The sequence below is a fragment of the Anopheles coustani genome, chromosome 2 (assembly GCF_943734705.1).
Source record: "Anopheles coustani chromosome 2, idAnoCousDA_361_x.2, whole genome shotgun sequence".
Lineage (NCBI taxonomy): Eukaryota > Metazoa > Arthropoda > Insecta > Diptera > Culicidae > Anopheles > Anopheles coustani.
In genome coordinates, this window is record NC_071289.1 from 13,650,589 (window position 1) to 13,662,933 (window position 12,345).

Here is a 12,345-nt window from a genome sequence, read left to right on the forward strand (position 1 = left end):
TTATGATTTATCTGTTGTCATCGGCGGAACGAATATGGAGCGTGCCTGCAGCCAGCCAGCCAGCACCCGCGCGGAAACCTTCCTCCCCCCTCAGCTGACAAAGCCTGTTGGGAAATTTCAGTTGATGGAAGAAAAAACTGAGCCGTGAAGGAGAGCAGGTTGGACGTGAAAAAGCATGAACCCCACCAAAGTTTCGTATTCTGCAAAGCCGTTGGCTCTCAAATTCTAAATTGGGCTTTCGGCTGGCTTAGGAGCAGCAGTATGTGATTGCAAAAATGAGCCGCTGGAAGGAAAGGTAAATAAAGCAAAACCAAGCGGCAAGCAACGACGACGATGATTTTGTGTCGGGCCCGCTTTCTTCCGTCCCCGAGGTTGGGCGTGGAGTTGTAAAGTTTTTCCTTAATCTATCCCATCACCACCACCCGTGCTTGTTTGTTGGCTAAACCGAAGCATATTACTTTGTTGTAGCGTGGTTTTGTTTGAGCTGCTGCGCGTTGCAACGTTAGGTTAATATTTTTCGCAATGTAGGCGGTACGGAAACATATCCTGGGGGTGGGAGAGTGTGAGGGGTTGGGAAAACGAATTATATACTTTTAATATGCAGTGCCAATGGAAGCTTGACACGACACAGGGATGCGCACCCGGGAGCCTCCATCTTTACACGCGGGGTGACACGAAGCCTGAAATCAACACGACAAAAATCCGGAGGAACGCTAGTAAAACATGCCACAGACAAGAGGTCGGGGAAGGGAAAGGGTTTCGCCAGTTGGCCCTGCAGTTATACACTAACTTCCTCGCAGGACTGAGTATGAGTTAGAAAATAAAAACTGAAGTGGAAACTTGAGGAGCGTGTCACTCCTGCGGTACAAAAGGGGGATAAAGTTAGGCATAGTTAAGCTTGGAGGTTAGAAACAAAAAAGCTGTTGGTGGTGGTCGTTGTTGTTGTTGTCGTATGGAATTTGTCCAAGGGAAGCACAGGTGGCAAATTGAATGTACCTGGAGGGTTAGAAGTTAGTCTCGTCACGGCCTCCGTTAGCGGCGGATAGTTTGGTTAAGACTGTCGTCAGCTTTGGGACTTCCGCGCACCCGACACGGTGTATCAATTCACCCGGAAATCTGTGCCCACGGTTGGGACAGGGATTGAACCCAACACGGAAGGATATTTTACCAAGGAAAAACCAAGCGTAAAACGAAAAACAAAGCCCCTCAACAAAATGGCATCTCCAGCATCCTTGGCTAGCTATGAGAGTGATAACAGCGAAGTATGGGTTGTGGTGTTGTGTTTTTTATTTTTATCGAGGAAAACATTTTCCCCACCATGTGTGGTGCGGGCGGTTCGTGAATCTGTGCGTTTCTGTGTGTGTGTGACACTGTTTTCGTTTTCTTTTCTCCCGCGACTTCAGCACCGGATTTCCTCGATGCAGAAGCTCGGCAAGGGGGAACCGGTCGACAACGATGAGTTCGACACGTGGATGAAGTCGAAGCAGCTGCTCAAGCCGGACGACCAGCTCGACCTCACCGAGGCCGAGCTCGGCGAGGAGATCCCGAAGCTGCTGTCGACGGAGAATCGCCATCTGCCGCGCAACCTGGTCGTGTACGACTTCCGCGAGGGTGCGTTTCTGCCGGTGCCGCCGCCGGAAAACACCATCACGCTGCTGGAGTTCGAGGGCACCTCCATCCACAAGGACACGGACGAGGCGAAGGAGCAGATCTCGCGCAAAGGAACCGACGGTAACGATCGGAAGCGTGTTTCTCGATTTCGATTTTCCCCCACCCCACCCACCGTGCCCTTTTTCTTTCTTTTTCCACCCACTCCGGTATTCCTTTAATATCCCAATTTTCTCACATTTGTTCAATTTTTTGGTCATTATGGAAGTTTCCTTTTGTGCATCTCGCTTCGAGGTTGCGCTATGTTTCGGTGTTGTTTTCACATCGGAAAATGAAAACATCCAGAACTTATAAGATAGCATAGCCTTTTCTTTAACGCTGTTTCGGAACCTTTTCAAGTGCGCTCTTGAGTGAAAATTGTATGACTAAAAAAAAGGGGAAAAAGTTAATCGTTCAATCTTGCCAGCTATCTTTTTTGGATGCAATTTCTCACTTTTTCCTGTGCATGGTTATTCTTTTAATTCTTCCAAAATACGGCATGATATCTCAGTTGTTTCTCTACATACGTTTGTTATCATTTCCATTTGTATAGATGAGCCTTGCCCCTTCAAGCATGTACATTGATAGCAATTACCAGCGCGATGAGATAAAATTTCGCGTCTCTATCAACAATAAATAAATAAAATCTTAACACATTCTCTAGCGTGTTGCATAGAAAAGGATCTCCAGCAATAGAGAAAGTCTTGTATAAATACGACCGTTATCTAAAAATATTTCCTAGTCAAATTTTACATTGGGAATTTTGTGTATATATTAACTTATTTGTTTCTTTATTCATGAGTTTGTAATTACTCACTCTTTCGTTAGTTAATCGTTCAAACAGCGATGCATTTAAAACGTAATTTATCTAATTGATGCCAATTGGAAAAGGAATGTTTTGTTTTCTTCAAATGGTTTTGGACCGTTTTTTGTGTTTCCAAAAGACTTTCTCTGGTGTACCACTAGCGTTAGCTATCTTATCGTTTAGATTTTCACTTTCTCACCCGAATTAATCAATTTCCCACACGTTCACACCAAACTGCGACTCTTTACATCTTTCTCACCCCGAAAAACTCACACTTTTTAAAACTGCATGAAACTGCAACACTGAAACCTCATATACGAAAAAAACAAAAACACCCACCTCAATTTAACCGCGAAGAGTTAAATGTCACCCTGGACAAACCGAAGGAGTCTCTCGCCGACGACCAGGAGGAAACGAAAAAGCCCGATACACCGGAAACTGGTGACGGCGAAGAGGGTGAACGGGACGAAGGTAAACCACGAACAGTTTCTTAATCCGTAACACCCGCAAGAAAAATGTTCTTGTGTCGTTGTGTCGCTGTTACTTGTTCTTGTGCGCATTGTTTCCTTTATCTTTCCGTCTTTTCTGTCTCTATCGCTGTTAAATGTTTTTCCTGTTCTGTCATTTAGAATCGGTTTAGTTGTTTAGCTTAGTAACTTAGAGTTGGATTTTGATACGTACTTTTTCATGCAACTGCATCAATCTCGTTCGTAGAAGAAGTTGTTCATTAAACGCACAAGTGCAGTACTGATATTTCAATGTTCGGTATAGATTAAACATATTGTAGTTTGAATAGTATTCCCAATTTATTGATTTTCGTAAATTATTCGTTATTTTCTATAAATTTTGTTTCTTGCAGCATTGTTTGCTGTAAATGTGCTGAACAAAACATGTAATGTAAAAATTTGAGCCTATGGTAATTTAAGTATATTTTCAACAGCACAAAGTGTACATAAATAACATTGCCAGTTTGCTGAAACCTTTAATAATATTTTAAAATTGTAAATGATTAACTGTTTATTCGAATTAGATACATTGAAAGGAATGAAACGTTGGTAATGCTCTGCATCTAGTTGAGTCTACTTCATGTGAACCATCCCATCCAATCGAATTGCTTTTGTTCAGCACAATCAGAATCGTTTCCTGTTTTCAGGTATCCTGCTGGTAGTGACGCTACCGTCCCAGCTTTCTGTAGCTGCTACTACCGTTTTTATCTCTCTTTTACGCTGAGTACGGCCTAGGAGTTGCTTACTTGTATTGAGATGTGTGTATTCTTAAGCTGGGTTTAGCGGGGAAGGATCCAAAGAAAGTTGTGCTGCTCAACCGATTGCATCGCTTCGAGCATGAAAGTAACGTTTTTCCATGTGCTGTGTTTCCTTTCATGGTTCGCTTTTAGATGAGGCCGACGCTGAGGGCGAAGGGCAGGAGCAAGAAGAAGAGGTACAGGCTCCACAGGAGGAGGAAGCACCGAAGAAGAAGCTAACGAACCAGTTCAACTTCTGCGAACGGGCCGCGCTGACGATTGCAAATCCATCGCGGGTATGTGTCGGTTTAAGTTGGTGGAGTCTAGCATTATCCTGTCGTTAATGGGGAAAAGATTTACGCAAAAATTCTTCCGATATATCGCTTTTTGCAGTCGGTCGACACGCAAACCATACCCCCGCCGAGGTCCACCTTCGGGGCGAGCGTCCTCCAGTGGGTGATCTACGATTCGTACATCGCCGATTACGCGCAGCAGCAGCGCGAGAAGGAGCGGGAGAAGGAGAAGAAACCGGGCCTGCAGCGGAGGGACGAGAAGACGCGCAAGGACGAGAAGGCGAAGCAGGCGGAGGAGTTCAACAAGCGCTATCTGCAGGCCTGCCAGATCATCGAGCGGATGGTTAACCAGAACATCTACGACGAGATCGCCCAGGACTACCGCTACTGGGAGGATCCGTCGGACGAGTTCCGCGAGGAGGAGGGCACGCTGCTTCCGCTGTGGAAGTTTTCCTACGAGCGCACCAAGAAGATGTGCGTCACCGATCTGTGCTTCAACACGCTGTACTACGATCTGTTTGCCGTTTGCTTCGGAACGCGTGAGTATTTCACATCAGATGGGGTTTTCAAAAATTTATTACCTTTCATGTGAACTGAAAGCTATCAGTAAAGGTTTTTTTAAAACTTCAGTTTTTTCACTCTCATCACCTTTTTTTTATCGGAATCACTTCACAAAACTAGTGAGTTAATTTTGCAATTTAAAAAATCTCCTTCAGTTCTAACGAGGTTGGGTTTCCATATTTTTTAAAGCTGATCAGAGGTAATATTTAATATTTAACTACAAATTATGTTTATTTCAAAAAGAGACGGTCGCTTACGAAAAGTTTATAGGTTTGTTTTACAGTTATTGGGATTGAGTATAAAATTGGGAAAATTTACATTAAATTTGGTTGGATATTTTTATGAAGTTTGTGTGTAATGTTTTGTTTGAAACAAAATTTTACCAAAGACGTACAAAATTCCACCCATTAGTCTGTCTTATATATGAAAATTGAATTTATATTCCAGTTAACAAACTGAATTTATGAATTGAGCTTCGAAATTAATGTTCAATTTCCTCCTAATGTGAAACACCCAGTAAATCTTTACAGAAGATGTAATAAAATCGCAAACCGTATAACTCCAATCAAAGCATAAGTTACAGTTGAATATTTCATTCCCTTCGGTTGATCAAACCGGAACGACTCTCATCGCATCTTCACCTGTTCATTCTCGGATGGATTCCTGCTGCCGAGGAGTACTGCTCGCAAATTGACGACATGGAATCAATAAAATTGAAATTGATTGAAATGATCCTCGTTGTTCGACGGCGAGCGAAGGCTTCCAGCAAACCGAATTGCAGGACCTCACGGTACCGGGAAGCAACGACATGCTCCAGGGAACTATGACGAGCGGGACGTGACAAACGTTTTTTATGTGTGTATGTGTGTGTGTCACACTAACGGTCGGTGTCGTTGCGCTTCGTCCTTGTTAGAGCACCGCAGCGACGACACTGCGACAATGTTTCCACTTCCCCACCCCATCCATCGGTCGTCTCCGGGCGAAAGTTCACTTTCTTGACCTCCGGCAGAGTTTTGGGTGGCTTCCGTGCTTCCGCTCCCGACGCGTGGCGTTTTGTGTGCAGCGTCGCTACATCGATTGGTGGCCGCAAACATTGGTATGCATGCCTCCGGTTTGGTTCCGTTATTTATGACTTCATTACGTGCTGCGGAAGTTTTGATGTTCCCTCCGGCCACCGACGGCTTCGTCCCGAAGTCGACGCACGGCGCAAGAAATCTATCCAAGCGCCAGTCAAGGCGGGCGACTAGTGGCGGAGGTAAAAGGGAGCGGGAAAAGGAAAAAGTTCCTCTCGAATGGTATAGGTCAGGGCGAGCGGACACTTTGCCGGTCGGGTGGCGAAAGCGGGATAATCAATGGAGCAAGCCGTTACCGCCGGCTGTGGATATTAATTGAGAGATATGTTTGTGTTCATTTCGGTTGAAGTTAACGGACAGGCCCCAGGTTGATTTACGGTTGGGAATGCGCGCCGATAACGGTCCGGCGTCCGGTTCGAACCTGAGAATGTATAAAGCACCATGCGCCTCCATCGATGTTTGCATGGTAATTTCCTTCCTTGCAGCCTACCCAAATCGAGCTGTTGGATCCAATAAATCGTGATTGATGAATGGAGGTTCCATTATGCTGAGCAAACATAAAGATGTATGGCTAAGCATAAGGAAGTATCGGGTGGGAATGTTGTAAGTTAAGTATGTGTTAATTAAATACAGTGTGGCCACTGAGGTTTTGTTGTGTTTGACTCATCCACCTTTTTGAGATATCAATCTTATCAACATAAAGCTACACATTTATGCATTTATGCTGTTTAGTTATCAAAATACTGTTAACAATTATATTCTAATCATTATTGATACAGTACATAAATATAGAGTTCGGTATATTTTTGGGAGCTTCCTTATATTTTGTTTCTTAATTTTTAGTGTCAAGTTCACAAACGTCTCAATTGTAATTGGGATTTTATGAACTTTTTTATTTTAATGAACTAGATAAAAATTATCACATAGCTTTTTTTTCGTTTCGTTGATAAATGCAGTTAATAATATAAAATTAGAAGATCTTGTCCAGTTCACTTTAAGTCCTTCTGAGTTATATAAAGTATGTAAACCTCCGAATTTATTATAATATCAAGACTGGGAATGAAAAATTATTTAGTTATAAGTAAGTGAAGTTAAAACATTTTACAAAACGACAAAGCACAATCAAAGCGTATAATCGAAAAACAAGAATCTGCTGGTAAACTTTTCAGAACGGCTGCTGTTCATTTGGTTGAATTTACTTTGATTTACTGTTTATGAATCACAAAAACACGCTCCCTCGGGGCAGCTTGATCATGGCGCTTCAGGAGATATTTATTTCCTTCGCTCTTGCTGTTGAAAGTAAATCATAAAATCAAGATTCCTTTACAATCCATTAAATCGTTACCACCGGGCGACGGAATGCCACTCCGAAATGTCTCAAAAAAACGCTAGAGACGGGGTCGAGGTCGGGGTGTCGGGGGGGGAGAGAGAAATGAATGAGATCTGTTGGCCGTTTGCCTGTCGGCCGTGTGTTCCATGGCGGCTGGAAAACCCTCGGTACCTTACTCGGTACCTCGTGGTCGTCGTTCTTTGTCCGTTCGTCTGTCTGGACCACCGATGTTCAACCCTTTTTCACACCGGCACTGGAGCTGCGGTCGTAAAAAAGACACTCCTGAGTACTGCGCGCTCGGTTTCGGCCCCATCCGGTGTTGCCGGTGGTTTCATTTCCTCTCGCATTCCAACCGGAAGGCTCCCTGCAGCCGAAAAATCGCTCACCGTGTCGAATGGTTCGTTCGTTCGCTCGCTTTAGAACAACCCCGGGGTGGAGTTCTCATTCCCGTCCCGGGGGGAAACCTGACAGAGGGTTGGGTAGGCGGGCAATAAAATTGCAGTAAAATCAAAATTAATACTGCCTGCCCCGTTTTATGACATTTTGCACACATTTCTACTCGTTCGCGATCGGCTTGCGGACGATGGGATGCGGACCGGAACGAAGAACACATTGTTCCCGGTTTTGGGAACCGGGGACCCTCGAGCGGTTACAAATGGTGGGTGGATTATTAAATTAAACTACTCGAACTGGGTTTGGGTGGGTGGAATTTTGGGTCGCGTTATTGACGGAGTCGATATTGTTTGAGTGCAGGCAGCGAAGCTGCACCGGAAATACATATACGATAAACCGCCGTTGAAATGCATACATATGTTGTTGTGAAATGTTTACTATTAATATATTTTCATTTTTCCTGGTAATCAATAAATAATCTAAACAGATAATATATTGATATACCCAAACACTATTTACATTATTTAATTTATGGTTTTAAAATGCAACCGCATTTTTGGGTATTATAATTTATAATCAAGCATTTACTTTGTACGATTATGTTATAAATTATACGTTTATCTTATAATATTCATATTACTTTTTCAGTGGATTTTATGAAACAGAACGCCGAGGGAGCCGTTTGTTTGTTCACGATAAAAAATCCCTCCTTTCCGGATTACCGAAGTGAGTAAACATTAAAATAGTAAATAGTCTCTGTGGTGGAAGTAAATGCTAATATTCTCTTTTCTTACCTTAATTTCAGTTGCCACCGAAAGTGGTGCCATGTGCTGCGACATCCATCCCAAGTACCCGTACCTGATAGCGATCGGGCTGTACGATGGCAACGTCATCGTGTACAACCTGCAGGTCGGGACGAAGGATCCGGTCTACATTTCGCACGGCGTCAACGGCAAGCACGCGGAGTGCGTGTGGGAAATCAAGTGGGGCCCGGACATGCAGGACGGGGAAATTAACTTCTTTTCGGTGTCGGGCGACGGCAAGGTGTTCAACTGGGTGCTGATGCAGAACAAGCTCGCTATCACGACGATCATCTCGCTGTTTCTCGAGCTGGACCACGTGAGCGGCCCGGATGGCAGCACGCTCCGGCTGAAGGGTTGCGGTACCTGCATGGTGTTTCACCCGCACAATCCGGAAATCTTTCTCGTCGGCACCGAGGAGGGCTACATCTTCAAGTGCAGCACGGCGTACAGTTCGAAGTAGGTGTGGGAGATGGATCCCTCATCGGGTGGTGTTTGTGACACTCCTGGAGGACCATTATTGGGATCAATTTGATACTCGCGAGAATAAAAATCCCTCATCTGTTTACCTTCTCCTCCGTAGGTATCTAATGACGTACTATGCGCACTACTTGCCCGTCCACCGGATGGACTACAACAAGTTCAACTCGAATATCTTCGCTTCCTGCAGCGGTGACTGGCGGGTGAAGATATGGGAGGACATGCGCCCGTAAGTATTGGCTCGTTCCTTGTTGCCTTCAATGCGATAAAGCTGTCCGCAAGAGGCAAAATCCACTCAACAGTTCCACGCTTACTTATACGATGGCTGTTTTCCGTATTTCCCAGCGAACCACTGTTCATATTCGATCTCGGCTCGTCGGTCGGGGACGTCAAGTGGGCGCCGTACTCGAGCACCGTCTTCGCCGCCGTCACCACCGAGGGCAAGGTGTTCGTCTTCGACCTGAACGTGAACAAGTACAAGGCCATCTGCACCCAGGCGATCGTTTCCAAGCGCAAGAACAAGCTCTCCCGGCTGGCGTTCAATCAGAAGCTACCGTTTATCATCGTCGGTGATGATAAGTGAGTATTGGGGAAGGTGGGTGGGTAATGGTGGGTGAGCTCATGGTGTTTCGATGGTTCGATTGGACGTCTGAATGCCTGCAAGCACTCTTCGGCGGCGGATTTCACAAGCTATCGAGAGTTTTTGGTTCAACGAATTCATGGTGAACACTTTTTCGGTTGTTTCGTTTTCCTGCGAGCTCTTGAATATTTGATTTTGTGCTTCGATATCGGGCCCGTTGCCTTTGGTGGTGGTGGTGGTGGACCCAAGACCCGAGAACACTTTTGCCCAATTCCGACTAACCGGGAGACACTGACTCAAGGGTGGCTGGGAAGTTGTTCGGTCGACGTTTTCTCGCACATGTTTGGGACGTCGGGTTGGTGTGTCGGTATGATAATGAAAGGGGCAGGAAACGCCGGGAATCGATTTAGATGTCGGAGATTTGTTCATAAAGTTGTACATACTACCAAATTATGCATTTCCAAGCTTATGATGCTTGGAAAGGAATTGATGTTTAACCAAAATACTTTGTTCGGAATTGTTAAATGGATGGAGTCACATTTTTAAGTTTCTTGTTTCATTGCTTAGCAATCTCAAACCAATATTCAAACTATACAACACAATAAGTGTAAAAATATGTTCTGCTTTGTTAACATGTTTTTACTTAACATCCAAAGATAAGGCTAACTTCTTGGAAGATTTAAAACTATTAAGTTTTAGTACGGCGATCAACAACTTGAACAAATGACGTACACGTGTACGTTCGGTTTGACTTAAAAATTAAAATAACTACTTAATTGATCAATCCTTACGGGACACGAAGCCGGCACTCGAAACATACATTATCGTGCCTGGCGTGTGACGATAATTATGATTGAACATTATTGCTCTCCCAGCAAGTCCTACCGGGACGAAGCGCTTTTGTTGCTGATAAATTCACTTTGCGAATAATTGATAAACGTAATCCTCTTACCACCACTACGTACCGGCGCGCAAACGGTCAAATGGAGGGGGTTTAGTTTCGTTGGTGTGAGCGGGACGGGCAGTTAAGAAACCCAACCCTAGCTCCACCCCTCCGCCCCCCACTATCACTGCTGCTCATTTCAAGGTTCACTGTTCCTGGGGACCATTTATCAAATCCTTTAATTAAACGGTTAACGATGATTGATGTTTAAGCTTTTTCGGGTTGATTTCCCTCCCGGTGCGATAGGTTGTTTATAGGCGGGTTTCGGGACGGTTGTCGCCATACTTCTTATCCCGGTGACGGTGTGGTGAAGCGCGTGCCGGAATTGAGAATGTCTGAAGACGCTAGGTTAAATATGAGCTCGAGTTTGTTGACGCTGACGAGTGGTTTAGTAAGTGGATTACGGTTGTGTCTGTTGTTGTTTCAATTGAGTGTTAGGTTGATTCATGTAAGACGGAGGGCGGTGTTTTTAAGCGACTTTCAATGACACTTTATGTGTAACAATTTATAGACCATTTGACCGTATAGACTCGTATATAAAGTTGCCAAAATTAGTTATGAAAAGTATAAGTAATTAAAAATAAATTATTCTAAACCAGCAAATAATACTATGGAAAACCGTAAACCATTATTCATGAGCGTGTCTCCCGACCCGCTCTATTAAACCCAATTCGATTCCATTTGGGAGTTGGAGCTAAATTATTTTCCTAATGAAAATTCATTTTTGGGTCGCCTTTTGCCCAATTGTTTTATTTCTGTTTATCGTTTTTTCGCCGTGTTACCATTTCGGGGTAAGGCGTTGGTGCGTTGGCCTCGTGCGTTCGTCGGAAGAAATATTAACATTCATTTATCATGTTTAGGGGATCGGAACCTCCTTGGGCCGAGGAAGGAGAAACACTCCGAACAGCGATCCACAAGTAGAAACATAATTTGGCGTTGATGTTTTCGCTCGCTAGCCTCAAATTAATGGTGGCTGGTAGGAACATTTCTTTCAATTACACGCCGACCTCCGCCTATTCAACACATTCGGGATTCGGGTATCGTCGTCGTTCGATGGGATTGTGTATAATTTGTAACCTTCCTTCGGTTTCCACGCTTTTACCCCCCCCTCTCGGGACCGCTTTTCTCAACAACTGTTTCATTTGTTTTTTTTTACTTTTCTTCTTTCTTCCACCAGAGGGACGACCATTACGCTGAAGCTTTCGCCGAACCTGCGCGTCAAGACGAAGATGGGCAAGAAGGCGGGCGTCGTCGATCCGCAGCTGCTGGAAAGCCAGAAGCTGGACCGCCTGCTGTCGCTCGTCCGCGAGCTGCCGGAAGGGGAAACGGTCAAGGAAACCGTCTCGACGGTGGCGTCGAACTAAAAGACGTCGCAGCCAAAAGCGAATTGAATCCCACGGATGCCACGCGGATGGCCCGGGCACGATGTTTTTAGCGATAAAATGTTTCGGATATTTGTAGTGTCCCTTTTTGTTACACAGAAACGAACAATAAATTTTACGTTTTACCGCAAGATTTCAAGCTATCCTCTTGTGACGTTATGTATGTTATGTTTATTTTCAGCTTGTTTGTTTTAACCAGCTTTGACAGTAGGAATGGAGAGCTTCAGACAACGATAAGGAAATATGGAAGCGGGAAAGTGTCTTTTTACTGTTTTCTATTCAGTTGCTGTGTTTTAATTGTTTTTCACCAGTAAGCTGCTTACAGATAATTGGAGAAGTTCAGTTAACAGTTTGTAAATTGATTAAAGTTTCTTTGTAATAGATCTCAGGTATGTTTTGTTTTCGTTTTGTAATTGGAGCGCTAAGTGTGTTACACTTTCCTTTATTAGGATACCGGTTAAGGAACGAATCTGTGATGCTTTTAGTATGTCGAACACTTTTTGTAATTATGTTTTTGAGCTGAGCGTGGTACATTTCAGAGTTTTGGAATAATGTTTTTCTTTCGCTAAGCTACTTTTAATTGTCTATGTTTTACTGGAGAGGATGTGGCTTTTTTCTCTATTTCTGGTTTGTGATAGCTATTTTTCCTACAAGTTTTGCATAGGTCTACTTGAGGAGCAGATTGCCTCAAGCTATTGGAAATATCACATGGAATGTATAGTACTATCTACCAACATCCATAGCTTTTTTTTTCAAATTTGTTTTATCTTGGACATTCAACAGTTCCGGATTATCACGCTTCAGGTGTGGTTCTA

At 44.0% G+C, this 12,345-nt stretch overlaps 1 protein-coding gene across 1 annotated transcript; it reads left to right on the forward strand.

Moving 5' to 3' along the window:
- Positions 1–1,214: 1,214 nt before the first annotated feature.
- Positions 1,215–11,512, forward strand: LOC131265606 (dynein intermediate chain 2, ciliary). The gene is made up of 10 exons (XM_058267892.1): positions 1,215–1,262; positions 1,404–1,731; positions 2,810–2,923; positions 3,849–3,991; positions 4,089–4,527; positions 7,994–8,071; positions 8,151–8,604; positions 8,729–8,854; positions 8,971–9,204; positions 11,326–11,512. The coding sequence occupies exons 1-10, from the start codon at positions 1,215–1,217 to the stop codon at positions 11,510–11,512; spliced, it is 2,151 nt and encodes a 716-aa protein (XP_058123875.1).
- The last annotated feature ends 833 nt before the right edge of the window (positions 11,513–12,345 follow it).

Bases quoted from the DNA above. Each gene is read 5' to 3' on its own strand.
- LOC131265606 (XM_058267892.1), top strand. From the start codon at position 1,215: ATGGCATCTCCAGCATCCTTGGCTAGCTATGAGAGTGATAACAGCGAA. The intron at 4,528-7,993 runs GTGAGTATTTCA...TTACTTTTTCAG, and splicing joins TGCCGTTTGCTTCGGAACGC to TGGATTTTATGAAACAGAAC. The intron at 8,605-8,728 runs GTAGGTGTGGGA...TCTCCTCCGTAG, and splicing joins AGCACGGCGTACAGTTCGAA to GTATCTAATGACGTACTATG.